The 15,165-nt window shown below is 33.9% G+C and overlaps 1 protein-coding gene across 12 annotated transcripts in view; it reads right to left on the bottom strand.

Moving 5' to 3' along the window:
* Nucleotides 1-15,165, bottom strand: part of Klhl13 (kelch like family member 13) — a 585,186-nt gene that overhangs the window by 13,994 nt on the left and 556,027 nt on the right. For all 12 annotated transcript variants that reach the window (XM_051178443.1, XM_051178436.1, XM_051178434.1 and 9 more), the window contains 2 exons: nucleotides 9,441-9,573; nucleotides 8,727-8,923 (listed from right to left, as the gene is read on the bottom strand). In XM_051178443.1, the coding sequence (XP_051034400.1) occupies nucleotides 8,727-8,923; nucleotides 9,441-9,573 (330 nt within the window). The remainder of the gene's footprint in view (nucleotides 1-8,726; nucleotides 8,924-9,440; nucleotides 9,574-15,165) is intronic.

Here is a 15,165-nt window from a genome sequence, read left to right as displayed (position 1 = left end):
ATTGATGTGTACATAAAAAACTTCGGTAGCATTTAGTAGAGTAATATTCCATATTTGATTATCTAAATGGTACTAGGCGGAAGGCATTACTGTTTAAGGTAATGAATCACCTTACCAAGGCAAGTAAGAAATTAAGGTAATTTGTGCTTTTGAAAATATTTACTAGTAGGTATAAGCAAAAATCAAAATCAATGACAGCATAAAATTCTCAAACATCTTCATCATTATTGATATGGACACTAATAAAATCAAGAAGAAATGGGTATTTAAGATGTTAAAACAAACCCACCAGCTGTTAGTTACTCAATTAAATCTAAATTTATAGCATGTATTGGTTGTGATGGTATATGTCTGTGATTCTAGAATTTGGAAAGCAGAAGTGGCTCACAAGCTCATGGCCAGCCTGAGCTATAAAATGAAATCTCCATCTTCCCCTAAACAAAATAAAAATGAAAACATTTAAATAGAAGGTAAGATATTCCAACAATAGAGATTTAAAAAAAAAAGCTAAATAAATGGTTAGTAGAGCCTGGTATGCTGGTGAACAACTATAATCCTTATTCATGGGTCTCTGTGGACTAGCAGGATTGCCATGACTTTGAGAACAGCCTGGGCTACAGAGTGAGACTTGTCTCAAAACAACAATAAAATAATAATAACAATAATAGTAATAGTAATAATAATAATAAAGAAACAAGATTAGGACATATAATTCTCCCCCTGCCCGACAATCATTTTCAATAATACCCAATCAGAAAAAGCATTACTAAAATGACAGGAGAAAAGAAACCTACCTTTTACTTAGGGGCATTTGGAAAATGCCTTCTAGATATCAGTAACCCATATACACAAATGCTCAGGACTGGAGAAGACTTAAATGGAACATCTAACCAATACAAATAGCTCCTACCTTTGAAATAACGCCAGTTTTTTATAACCTTTTGAATTGTCATCTTCTTTATAAAAGGATTATTTTCTATAGCCTCTATATAACAGGCATCACACTGTGGGCACACAACAAAGTTAGGACCCAGTAAAATCAATGTTACAAATACTTAAGATGCAATAACAAAATGTATTACCTGTTAGGACAGAAAATTCCTAGAACCTTATTAATTATAAATGAGAAATAAGATATATGTATTAGGAAGTTAATATTCATCAAATATGTGTAGAATATAGGCTTAAGAGAGGGAACTGGGATTGACATGTAAAATAAAATAATAATAATAAATGAGTTGAAATTTCCAACAGTTATCAATACATACAGACTAAAACTGATGGCAAAGAGTAAATAATTTTGGCACAATTCAGAACTACTTTATTCTTGTTTGTCTTGATTCATTTCTCAGTCCTGGTTCTTAGTAGTGCCTCAGGAAGAAGACCTCCAGATGTTTAAATTGGGCAATATTTTAGAAATGGATACAGGTAGTAACATATAATGCAATTCACATATGAGAGAATACCTTATACTTTAAATAATACTTAAAGCTTCTAAATCCTACTTTAAAAAAATAAAGTATATAAAATTAGATTGGTTCTCAATATATTTCAACAATTTTTGAAGGGACCCAATAAATGATAGAAGGTGTTTATTTTAAAAAAATGATTCTTTAAGTAGAAGTAACTCAAATTTTATCCTAAGTTATCTAATTTCATCTGAAAGATGGAAGCAAGACTTACAACAGAAACTAGCCCAGATAGTATGGCTTCATTTAAAAGGACTGTGCATACTCTGGTGTCTCCTTACAGCATCTAAAACTTTTAAAAGGACTGAACAGCAAAACAAAATCAAGAAACAACTCCTCATACACATATAGGCCCTTCTCAAATTGTTCTTTAAATGTTTACTTCTATTTCCTTGGCCTATATTATGATAAATTATTTTTCATACACTCAAACTTTCAAGCCATGCTCAAAACAGTTCCCACATAATTTTTGCTAGCTGTGTTCATATTAACATGTTAGTCTTTGTGGCTGCTGTGTGTTCAAATTATTCGGGTGGCACTCAAACACCATCATTAATGTAATTTGGTGATTCAATGGCACATTTGATTAGAAGTTTGTTATATTAGTTTGTAAAAGGAACAGTGTTATATATAAATAGATCCTGGTACAGATTAAACGAATGCCTGCTTTTATTCTCTCAAGGGAAAAATTAGAGACTACAAGAATCTGATAACCCTGACTATGCCTCCCATGGTATAGAAATAATACACCTTCTTAGTGAGCAATCATTCCATACTCTTAGAGATGGAATAAAGCTCTTTACTGGTTGACTGTGGCCAATGCCCAAATGAGAGTCCAGACCCAAAAGATTTCATTAGTTTATATCCACCTTGAGCTTATACATTCTATATAAGCTGCTGCCATCCTTAAATCTCTGTTGGGTCCTGACCCCAGGTTACATTTCAAACAATTTAAACAGAGACAGTAGACTCCCATCTGACCACTTAGGCAGATGGGAGATTTACACATCAAAGATACTGCATATTGCCAGAATAATTTTAAGGGAACCAGTGTTATTCTTTCAAATAGTTGTTACTGGGGAATCGTCTTGCACACCTGGTAGAATTATATTTTCCTGATAAGAGCACAGGGGATTAATGGAACCCCTGGACCCACTTAATGATGGTGGTTTAACCCTATGTTGCCTCCCACCCCAGCTGCCCCTTAGAGGTATATCTTTGGTGTAGGACCAGTGACTAATGGCTAGATTTAAGTCAGTGCTGTCTCCTTTGTTATGAGAATCAGAGCCTAGTAATTAATGAGTAAACATTTAAGTCTTTGCACCCTACATTTTTTTGTATCTTGAACAGGCCCAAAGATATTACTTATCTTTAGGGTATTTTGTAGGCAACACTCGACTTGTGCGACTTAATGTTTCCTAAGCAAATGTAGTAGTAAGCCCTTAATAACACCAATTCTATCACTCCAGCTTCTTCTACATAGCCCATTCCATACATCAGATTCTTCTCGGTGCTTTCTAGTGTGAGTTCAACTAACTTGGAAAATGGAAGCAGATGATGTAAAATTCATTTCCTGTCTGGCTTCCCTTGCATAGGCATGACTCATCACAAGAAAAAAGTTAAAGAACCTTTGGATAAGAAAAAGGGATAATTAAGCTATGCATAAAACAAGAGAACCAATCCAATTATAGACAAAGGTTCTGAAGATATACATATAATCAATAAATATATCAAGCAATGTTGAACATTCTTACTCATGATCAATAAATATATCAAACAACATTCGACATTTTTAGCCATCAGGGGAATGTAAATCAAACTATAACAGGTCCAGGAGAAACTACAGGCACCAAAGAAATGGAAATTTCTCCAGAAATATCAAGCTGGGAGAAAAGAAAGACCTCAGTCAGAGGGGTAATTTATCTCCAGGAAAGAAATTTCAAATACACAATTCTAACATCTTGCCAGGCCTCCTTTCAGGATGAGACTGAAGCCCAGAAAACCATGGATCAATGGTGGACAAGGTAAATTGGGACTACTTAAATGTGCCCTCTATTTAAACTTTAATCTCACTGGAAGACCCCAAGATGGTTGGGAGACTTGAGGAATCTCACTTTCCCAATGTGGCTATACTGAATGAATCCCCCTTTTCTACTTTGAGGGCCTGTGGCCAGACCTGGCTTTGGGCACAAGTTGTGATCCCACGTTCAATAACAAAACTACCCTGAGATTCTATCTCACCCCACTCAGGATAGCAATCATCAGAAAAACAAATGACAACAAATGTTGGCTGGGAACGGGGTGAGGACAGGGAACTCATACACTATTAGTAGGAATGTACATTTAGTAGCCTCAGCATTCCAGAAGTCTGTTCAAAAACTAAAGCTAGAACGTTCTACCACATGACCCAGATATATTAGTAGGAATGTACATTAAGTAGCCTCAGCATTCCAGAAGTTTGTTCAAAAACTAAAGCTAGAACGTTCTACCACATGACCCAGATATAACAATCCCAGGTATATACCCTAGGCAATCTATGTCACATACCACAAAGATGAATGTTCATTCATCTTTTACTACAGCACTATTCATAAGAGGAGGGAATCAGCCAAGATGTACAACAACAAATGAACAGATAAAGTGTGGTACAATGAAATATGTCACTTGCAGGAAAATGGATGATACTAAATGATATAGTGCAAAGTGAAACAAGCCAAAGAAAGACAAATATCCATTTCCAATTATATGTACAGTTGAAATAAAAAAAAAACTGTACTTAATATGACTATATAAAATAAGAAAAAAGTATTCCTCTTATTTATTATGTATTGTTTATTCTTATATGCTTAACAAATATAATATACAATTAAATAGTACAACATACATATGTGTGTGTATATATATGCTGAAGTATTTTCATTTCAATTCTAAGTATTCTATTTTAGTAACAATATTGAATGAATTTATTTTGTGGACAAGCCTGCAATTCTTCATAATAATCATTTTTCAGAGAAAAGAGTAGATGACAAGTATTTCAAACTAAAAAAAAAGTGAAAATCTTGATTCTTGATCTAAGTCCATTTGCAAATTGGCTCAAAATAGTGTACTTTTATAATGTCATAGGAACAAAAAACTAATATAATTTATATTTTTCTTATTAACTCTCTCTCTCTCTCTCTCTCTCTCTCTCTCTGTGTGTGTGTGTGTGTGTGTGTGTGTGTGTGTGTGTTTGTATTTTGCCTGAATCTATGTACATGCGCTAAATGCATGCCTAGTTCCTGCTGAAGTCAGAAGAGGACATCAGATGCCCTGGAACTAGAGTTACAGATGCTTGTGAGCTGCCACATGATGCTGAGAATCAAACCTGAGTTGTAGAGAAGAGCAGCTGAGGCTCTTCATCCAGAAGAGCCCCTTATTTTATTTTCCAGCCCCTTATTTTATTTTATTTTTTTTAGTGACAGGAATAAAGACAGTTTGTTAAAGAAGAGAAAGGAACTCCAGGGAATGGAAAGGTGCTAGAGATCTGGGACAGGAAGTAGACTCAAAAGCCCTAATGTAATTTTTTTAACTATGTGACTAAAAACAAGACAATTTCCCATTACATCTATAACATGTGAAAGAATTTTTAAAGTTTATAAATAATGTTACCTATTATGATTTACAGCGGTAATCATAAGAATTTTACGTCCACTTCATAGTTCTCTTTCCCATAACAACCAAGAAAATGATACAGCACTAACAAAATTATTGGATTCTATAAAATATAATAATAATTATTAACCTATGAGAAAAGCAATCATTGTAAAGGATGGTGAAGTTAGAGGGAAGGTTGAATTTCTTCTATTGAGCCTCAGGCTCTGTTACACAAAGGTGGAATTCCAACCAATGTGAAAATGACTTTGCTATCATATTTAAAGCTATCATTCAACACTATTATATAAATTCTTTCTGGATCTCATTTTGCCAATTCACATTTTACTAGCTACTGTTCCTCATCCATACACAAGGTAAGGAATTAAATCAATGTTTCCTTTTCAAAGCTCCAACTTGATTAGTGCTTCAGTTATTTGAGCTACAATCTCAACGTGTCATTAAAAATGAAGCCTACTTCCTCCAAAGCATTTGGTTACAACATGCAGTTTTTAAAATATGGGATCATCTTATTTAGAAATTACCCATAAAAATTTAGCTCAGGGAATGACTAAAAAAAAAATCCTCCTATGTGAAATAGTGACAGTTCTTGAAGCTTAAGTTCTAAGTAGAAAAGCACTGATGTCTTTCCTATTTCCCTTTCACTTGTTGAGAAGAAAGGGAGAAATAGCTCAAAGCTGAAGAGTGGTTTAACTAAGAAATGAAATGCATCATAAAAAGAAAAGTTCCTGGCGCTAACAATCCACCAATTTTCTGAAAAGTACTTCAAAGACCATGGAAAGAAGATTGCCACAAAAAAAAAAAAAAAACCCTAAAAAAGACACATTCTCAGTAAGCAACATGAAGCATGAATAGAGTAGAATGATGTTCAGAAAAACAGTTGAATCTCCTAGAAGTTCACAGAAAAGGAACTCTGCAATGAGGGGGCAGAAGACTGAACTGTAGCACAAGTAAACATGGCTCCCATCAAGCTTCCTTACTAGATACAGTACAGCTTGTCTGCTAACTGTATTAACAGCAAAGAATATAGTCTTGAAGAAGCCATATTAACTGTTCATGATAATGAATACATCTCAAGGTTAAAAGTCTTAGTAAGAGCAAGAATTTCAAACTTATTAAAGAAATAACTTCTGAACTACTGAGAAGGTGTAAATATGTAAAATAATTATCATTCCATCTTTAAGTAAGACTATTTTAAATAGAGTTGTATTGAAAAATTCTTCCGTACTTATCTGTCAGGAATATACTAACATTAAATGCAGTTGGTTCAATTGGGCGGTGGTGGCACAAACCTTTATTCCCAGCACTCAGGAAACATAAGCAGGTGGATCTCTGTTAGTTCAAGACCAGCCTGGTCTACAAAGCTAGCTCCAGGACAGCTAGGGCTACACAGAAGGATCCTGTCTGGAAAAACCCAAAAAAACAGTTGGAAGTAGTGGTTTACACTTATGATCCCAACACTTAGGAGGCAGAGGCAAACACATCTGTTGAGTCTGAAGCCAGCCTAGTCCACACAGAGAATACTAGGCCAGCTAGCGCTACATAGTGAAACCTTGTCTAAAACAATACACACATATAAAAAATATATACACATTCTCACTCCCTCTCTCTCTCTCTCTCTCTCTCTCTCTCTCTCTCTCTCTCTCTCTCTCAGGCACACACACAAACGCACACACAATTTGGTCTTTTTTCGAGAAAAGTGATTGATCATAATATCTGAAATAAAAAAAATTGTTAGATAATAGGTCAACAAAGTTTCTAGATAATCACCATTTCCAATGCAATCATTCCCCGCTTTATTTCAATATGAGTATGTGTTGCTCAGCAACATAACCTTGAAGGGTTACTACTCAATTAATTCTTGAATTTGTGACATTATGAAAATACATTCAATACAATAACAGTTTACTTGAAACTGTCACATGCTATTGATGACACAGAACTAGAGGAAAGATAGTGTTAAGAATATGGGCCTTGCATAATAGTATTAAAATGAAATTTAATATAAAATTTAGTAATACTGGAAAACAGTAGCATGAGAGTTTAATAAACTTCATTTAGACTATTTGGCAGTAATGATACAGGTCATTAATATACCACCATATGGCCATAAAATCTTCAGAATAGCAGCTTAAAATTTTATAAGTAATCATGATAGTCATTTGAGTACTCTAAAATGGAAAGAAAATATACTAAAAAAAAACAGATTTTAATTGTATAATTAAGTGGGCATTACATTTTCAAATGTTCTTTAATATGACTGATTTTTAATTCTATTTTGAATTGACACATAAGTTTACTGGCACAATATGTTTCAAATACATGTATATGCTGTGTAATAATTACAGTAATTAGCTTATCCATTATCATATTCATTTCTTCATTGTAAGGACATTTAATATACTCTTATAGTTATTTTGAAATCTATGAAATATTACCAGAAACACTCAGAACATTGTACTGTTCTAGAACACCAGAATATTCCTACGTAACTCTATTTCTGGATCTATTAACCAATTTCTTCATAAACCCCCTCTACCCTAAATTCCCTGGAGTCTGGTAACCACTATCTTCCTCTGCTTCTATGAGATTTGCTTTTGTAGCTTCCACATCTGAGTGTGAACAGGTAGTATTCTTTTTCCTGTGTGGCTTATGTCATTGGATATATTATATTCCAGGCTTATCCTTGTAACTGTAAATGATAGAAAATAATTCTCTTCATCATTCCCTTGTATGCTTATATCACATAATTATTCACCTGTTGATAGGTAAGAAGCATCTTATTAATAAAATAATTAGGCAAATGTTTTCCCCAAATTTAGTGTTTTAAGGAAGAGTTCATGCTCAAAAGTTCTAAGAGGCCTACAAACAAATTTCCAGTATAAAAGATGACATTAGTTAAAACTAATTATAAGGAAAATATGTTATCTGTCAAATAATGAATTAGAAAATACACAAAATTTCAAAAAACAGTCTCCAGGAACTGTAAAAATCTTGTCATCTCTCTATAAAACAGACAACGTTTAAGTTTTCTCTGAATAAGACATACAATGTTTAAGTTTCCTTATCTAAAATAAAGTCTGTAGTAATAGAGTGACTGTTAAGAAGCTCACTGAATAGTAGATTTGAAAAAGCTAACCACAGTTCAGTGTGATATGTTCTAAGGAGTTTTTGCAAATTAGCACTTAACTGTTCATTCTTAAGATCAAGTTCCCATAATAAAAATTTGCCAAACTTAATTTATCAGGATTCTAGAAGCTCAGATACTTTTCTATCTAATTCTAAAAAGTATACTACTGCATAAAAATAAGTCAAATGTATAAAATCACTGAAATGAATAAACCAAATTAAAGTATATAAAATTAAGCAAGTTAAGGTACATAAATTTTCAAATATATTAGTATTCCACATTATTTGACTATACATCAGGCCTTTGTTAAATAATTCTACTTTGTAAGATTCCATTTGTTCCCATACACACATCAGACAACAGCTTCTTCTGATAAGTTTTGCATGTCTATACAATTGACTTTACGAGCCCTTCTCTAACTTTACATGAACATCTACCACAAGAAAACTAAAAAATAAGATCTTAAGACATCTTACCCCTGATATGAGAAACACTTTGCAGAAGTCCAACACTGGTAGAATTTGAAGGAAGCTGGCAGCCTCCAGAGTGTCTTGAAGGTTGTCCATGTTGAGAGAAAGTTTTGCAGTATAGATGAAATCAATAATTTTCCGTAGACCCACTTTGCTCACTCCATGAAGCTTAATGCACATTAGCTCTTGTTCCTTCATTCCACCTAACAGGAAAAGACAGACAATTTAATGAAGGTGGATAATGAAGGTCAATGTCACTTCTGATGCTAATAAGATGCTATAAAAGGCAAAGTCTTATTCCAAGGAAACATCCATTCCACAGTTGGGCTATTGCACATTTTTGCATTTAAAATATCACTTGAAGAAAATTCTCTCTATACTAATGGAGATCATACATCATACAAGTGCTTTTAAATATTCTATCACTTACTATTTTTTATGGATTAAAGACCATATTATAGGAACATTGAGTCTCTGATATAAAAAAAAAAAAGAAAGAAGGAAAGGCTACGAAGTACAAGGGATTGTACAAGGCATGCCTCACTTTCCCATGACAGAACAGCAGTACACACAACCACACAGATTGGTGAATATTCTTTTGAAACTATTTCTTTAATGACACAGAGCAAAACACTGAATTTCAGGTTAGAAATAACAAAATACTTCAGGGCTTTCTGCTACTGTCTTAATGTGAAGGCAGGGTGTCAAAAGGCAACCTACCTGTGAACATAGCTTTGAAGTAGTCACTAGCAGATGCCATCATGACTCTGTGCACAGGGAAGGCATCATCTGTATCGCCTGGCAGTAGGGTCACATCACAAAGCAGTCCTTCAAGCCGAAGCTGGTCAAAGCCCTGTAACAAGCATGAGTTGAGTCAGGAATGAAGGGGGAAAAGAACATCCCAGTCCCTGTGTGCTAAGCATGTTTACATGCTCATACGTCTAGTGTATTTTGAAAATAGCCAAAAGAGTGCTTAAAAAGACTAAAAACTGCTTTGTTGATCTATGTGTACACTTCATAGCAAGAAAAAGTAGATATTTTTAGATATATTGAGGCTAATTAACATTAAGAACAAAGAAGGGGAGTATGTAAATTCATTTGTTTGTAGATTTATTTAGCTTACTTGGGGAAAAAAATGATCATTTATACTTGTTTTCCCCATACATAAGATAAAACCCTTCAACCTTCCAGAATTGCTTCCTATATTCACATGGATACTATTGCTATAGAGCTTTTAACAGAATCTTTTGCATTTTGATTGCTTTTCCCCCCTGAGAGAGAAAGGAGGGGGTATCTTTCTGTATCAAGTGCAAGACTGGAGTTCATTCTATCACCTGAATTGTTTACTCTCTTTGGGAATTAAGGATTGTGCTTTAAATATTCCAATACTCAGCTTATTGCTGCTGCCGTTTGGCCAATTATCTTTCAAGTCAGACATTTAATTATCTTTGATAAAAGGCATGTAGGAAGTTCCGACAGGAGGCTTATTTGTCTCCAAAGGCTTAAAGGATTAGCAGAGGATGAGTAGGCTAGCCCCTGTAGTGGAGAGAGACAGGTCCCAGAGAGAAGAGTACCTGCTGATTAACTCCTTCCTCTGTACCTCAAACAGGGAGAATGGTCTTGTCTACTCTTAGGAGAATGAAATGCTTTGAAGATTACAATAGGCAGATGGCACGATGTATGTATACTACACAACATGTCTTATTACAAGATGAATTATATATTTTGCTTTATTAAAAATAATGAACAGGAAAAAGGTCACAACAAGCTTCTAATGGAGAACCACACATAATTTAATAATGAGGCAGAAAGGAAGAATGTGGCAAGACACAATCTGTAGTTTCATAGAAAAGTTTCATTATAAAAAAAATGGAGTGGTAGAAACTAATGCAGATTATAAGAAACTAACATAATACGAGCTAATATAAAAGATTATGTTGTCCCATTTGTATTTTAATGATTTCAAAACTTCAAATAAAGTCATATTTCACAGACTTAAGAAACAAAAGGTATAATTTACTGAGAATCCAATTCTGACAATATTGATTCTATACATAGAAATAATACAAACCACAGCCTAAAAGTCCCATTATAATTTTAAAAGTAAATATGTGGTTTAACAGAACTAAAATGTCAAAGAGATTATCTGATCCAACCACTGTCCCTATAGGGAGAGGAACATATTGACATATTATACATATATTCCATGGCAGGATTACATATTGTATTTGAGCATCTCTGCCAATGAATGACATGATTTTGTTCTCATAAGAGAAATTGTTCACAAATGCACCCATTTCTTTACAAATAAAAACACTCCACACCCTAGTTCTGTAATCCATCCCTTGTCTATCTTAGTTAAAAATGCATATGTAAAGGAGTAACAATGCATCTTGCTAAAGCAATGTCAACTTGGAGAAACTGTTCTAATGCTCAAGATAAGAACTGACACTTAATATTCATGCAAGGAGTAAAAATCTCAGTAAATTTATGGGAGATGCTTTTAAAATGTGGTAAGTATCCATAATTATTGAATGAGCACACTACAGTAGGGGTAAGATTGTCAATCAGCTGATAAGGAGATGCCCTTGGCTGGCACTGTTTGGGGACCAGTACCTTTAAATTCACCAGTTCTTTGGCATATTCTTTGTAGTAAATGTTCAAGTTAGGATATGTACAAAACCCCATTTCACTCAGAATCTGTCAATTAGTACTTGAAAGTCATGTGCACTTGGTGGGAAGAACATTACCCTTTCGTCATATTAGGATTGAGAAACCCAGCTTCTCCCAAGAATGAAATGGAATGTGCTTATGCTTAAATTGTTGCTTGTGAAAGAGTATGAAGGTTGAAAATGACGGGAAAAAGGGAATTAAGCCAGTGTTCAGGAAGAAAAAGGTAGGAGCCAATGGCATCACTTGTTTTCCCTTTCTTCTTCAAATAAATTTGGGCTAAAAAAGTATACACTTTTTAAAACTCAAACCACATAAGGATAAATTCAGGTGTATTGGTACATGCCTATATAACAACAAAGTGCAATAAAGTGCAAAGTGCAAAAACAAACTTTATTCTTAGAGGATGTATACCATCCAGTGTGGTGACATACCACAAGCACTTCAGTGGTCTTGCAACTTTTGAAATTACAATTAATGCGACAATGAACTTCCCATGGACAGAAGACTTCTTGTGGGGGATATCCTACTGTAAATTGTTAATATATGTTTCTCTTATTGTTTGATGAATAAAACACTGATTGGACAGTAGCCAGGCAGGAAGTATAGGCAGGGCTACCAGACTATATAGGACACACTATCTTTCATGCTCTTACAATCTTCCCACCTCTTCTTCTGTGATTTTCCCCAAGCCTTTGGTGTACGGGTTGCTCTGGAGATGTGTCAATTAGGGGTTGCCATCCTGCAATATCTTCTCTGTACTGTACCAGTTGTCTCAGCATCTTTTCCTTTGATCAACTCTAGTAAAGATCTTAGAGATCAGGCACCAAGTGTGTCCTTTCATTAAAAAGTAATTTTCTCCCATCAACCTTGTACTCATTCCTAAAAAATTCTACAAACTTATGTTGCCCACCACTCTACACATAAAGAGCTCTGCTCTATGGACATTGCTTAGGTTCTAGTTAATGTTTAAGGATGTACTAAAACCTGCTTCCATTGATTTAAATTCATCTTTCTGTCTTAGCACTTACCTTATTTATTGTTTCATTTCTTCTGAGCCTTGATTATAGTTTAAGAGGAACTTGATTGTCTTTAGTTCCTGAATATTTCCTTTTTTCCCTTTCTATACATCTCCCTAGGTCTTTGTTATATTTATTTCTTCTATAGTCTTTTGGGGAAGGCAACCACTAAAAGTTTTTATCTTCTTTTAATTAAATTAACAAATGTATCAAAACTTCAAATATTACAAAAAGGCAAGTATATAAATACCCTAAAAGACAAAAGTGAATTCACTCATTCTAAAAAATTATTGTATAAGAGGAAAGAATGAGTCAACATTACACAATTAAAATATAGAAAGAAGCAAATTAACTTATTTGAAAAGTTGGCTGGAAGGCAATTGCATTCAAATGAAATCAGTACCATCATGCAAAAAGCAACTCTGATGTATGGTACTAAAAATGATGAGACAAGTAATATTTCTACCAACTTCCACATCAGATAAAATTTAGTAGTATATTATAACTAATGTGATAACTATAATTTTGCAAAAAGAATGAGCAGAACCAGAAAACTCATCTTGACAAGAACAATAAAGAAATTACTGATAGAAAATGTTTTACAAACAAGGATTGAAGATTTTAAGAACTGAAGAAGAAAAGATTAAATAATGAGTTTAATCTTTTAGTAGAAAACACATTTTTAATCAAAACAATATGAGCTTTCTTTTTATGTTGTTGCTCTTCATTTGATTCATAGGAAAGCGATATATAGGCTAGACATAAAATTTTCTATTAATATGAAACACTTATCATTATGTACCACAGCTTGCATTTTCAAAACATCTAATGGCTCCCTATCACTGTGATATATCGTTAACTCCTGCTTTTTAAAGACTTCTCAAATCTGGCTCTAACCCAACTATATACCCATACATTTTATGACCTTGTGTATTGTAACCCATCATGTCAGGTTGTTCAACTCAGGCTTACTCCTTTTCCATTATTTTTTATTTATGCCATTACTTTTCACATGGATGTCCTCCCTTCTTCAAAACATAATTCAAATTTGACCTCCTTCATAAAACTAATACTAATCAATTCTTCTCCAAAACAATTAGGCAGTTTTGCTCTGTGTCTCAAGATTTAGCATATGAATATAGCTTATAAAATTTTGTTTCCAGAGAAGGCAAAGGAAGTAGCAGACTTCTTCATGTTACCTCCTGAAATACCTTTAGAACAATATACATATATATAAATATATATAAATATATATAAATATATATATATATATTTCTTTTTAAGACAAAAAGAGCAGTATTTGTGAAAGATAATGAAAAATATTAGATGAACCCATAATTGTCATAACACTGTGCATAGAAAGAGGTACAACATGAGAACCCAGGCAAAATTCAGTTTGAAAAGAACAAGACAATTGAGTTTATAGGAAAAACATATGGGAGCTATTCTTGGAGAGATGCCCTCTCATAGTATTCCTTCCCCAATCCCCCACAGCCAGCACACCAAAGCAAGGCAAGGAATTGGGCTCTCATGCTTTTCACAAGTAGCCATCTAGAAAAGAACTCATGACAGTCCATGTGGTAAGTGTTCACTTTTTATTTCTCTAAAGCTGGACCAAGACATGGGTATAATTGTGGTCTGTATATAGCACACAGGAAATAAACCCTCAGCTTTGAGATAAAAAAGGGAGACCTGGTAAGTGGAGAGTAGTTGGAGGATGGTCAATGTGAAGTACAGCCAAAAAACACCACAATCACACTGTGAAACACTATTTAATAATTAAAAAGAGGACAAACTATTAACATGGATGACAACATCTATAGTTCCCAAGATTTAGGAGAAGGGACTACCAAGAAATAAACTGGAGTCATGCAATCACTCCATTTCATAACTGTGATGATTAAATAAAATGACATAGTTGCACTGCACATACAAGTACGTGCAAGTAAAAATCACTTTCATTGTATATTCCAATTTATAAAGTAAGAAGTAAGAAGATAGTAAAATATACTGAGTTGACAGTAACCAAAACACAGCTGGCATAAATATAGTATCAGACAAAACAGATTTAAGAGCAAAGACTATTAGCAGGGATAGTGTGAATCATTTTGTGACATAGGCAGCAATTAAACAAGAGAATATAAAATCATTAATTTTTTTCTATGTTTAAGAACAGAATTGCAAAATACATGAAGACAAAACTTAAACAGTTCTGTGACTAGAAATCTCCATGTTGAGGTAGTGTCAGATACCCATTTCAGGATTTTGTCCATGCTACCTATAGGATTGTCTTTGGTTTGTTGTTGTTTGTTTTTCTTTTTAAAAAAATGTGAAAGTATGTTGTGTAGCTTAGGCCTCCAACTAGTTATGTGGGTGAGGTTTACCTTGAACTCATAATTCTCCTGCCTCTATTTCCTGCATGATCGTATCACAGGTATGTTATACTTTATCTAGCCCCAGGCATTACCTTAACATATAAACCAGACAAATATAACTGAAGAAATACAATGCTAAAATCCATCAAGAGATGCCTATTATGGTATTGTGGGTATAGTAAAATCCAGTAACTGCTTTAGTCACCTATTATCTTACATGGGAGAAATGTATGAATGGTTGTTAAACTGTAAATATCATGTGAATCATTAATATGTATACTTTTATGTTCTATGTGTCAAGTGAAAAGTTCAAAGTCATGTAAGCATTTTCTCTGACCCTCTTTTCTATTAATTCTGCTAAGCTAATGCCACAGAAAGTGG

This window comes from Phodopus roborovskii, unplaced genomic scaffold (genome assembly GCF_943737965.1).
Source record: "Phodopus roborovskii unplaced genomic scaffold, PHOROB, whole genome shotgun sequence".
Taxonomy (NCBI): Eukaryota; Metazoa; Chordata; class Mammalia; order Rodentia; family Cricetidae; genus Phodopus; species Phodopus roborovskii.
The sequence above is the reverse complement of the archived record's forward strand: the minus strand, read 5'-3'. Positions and strand labels throughout refer to the sequence as shown.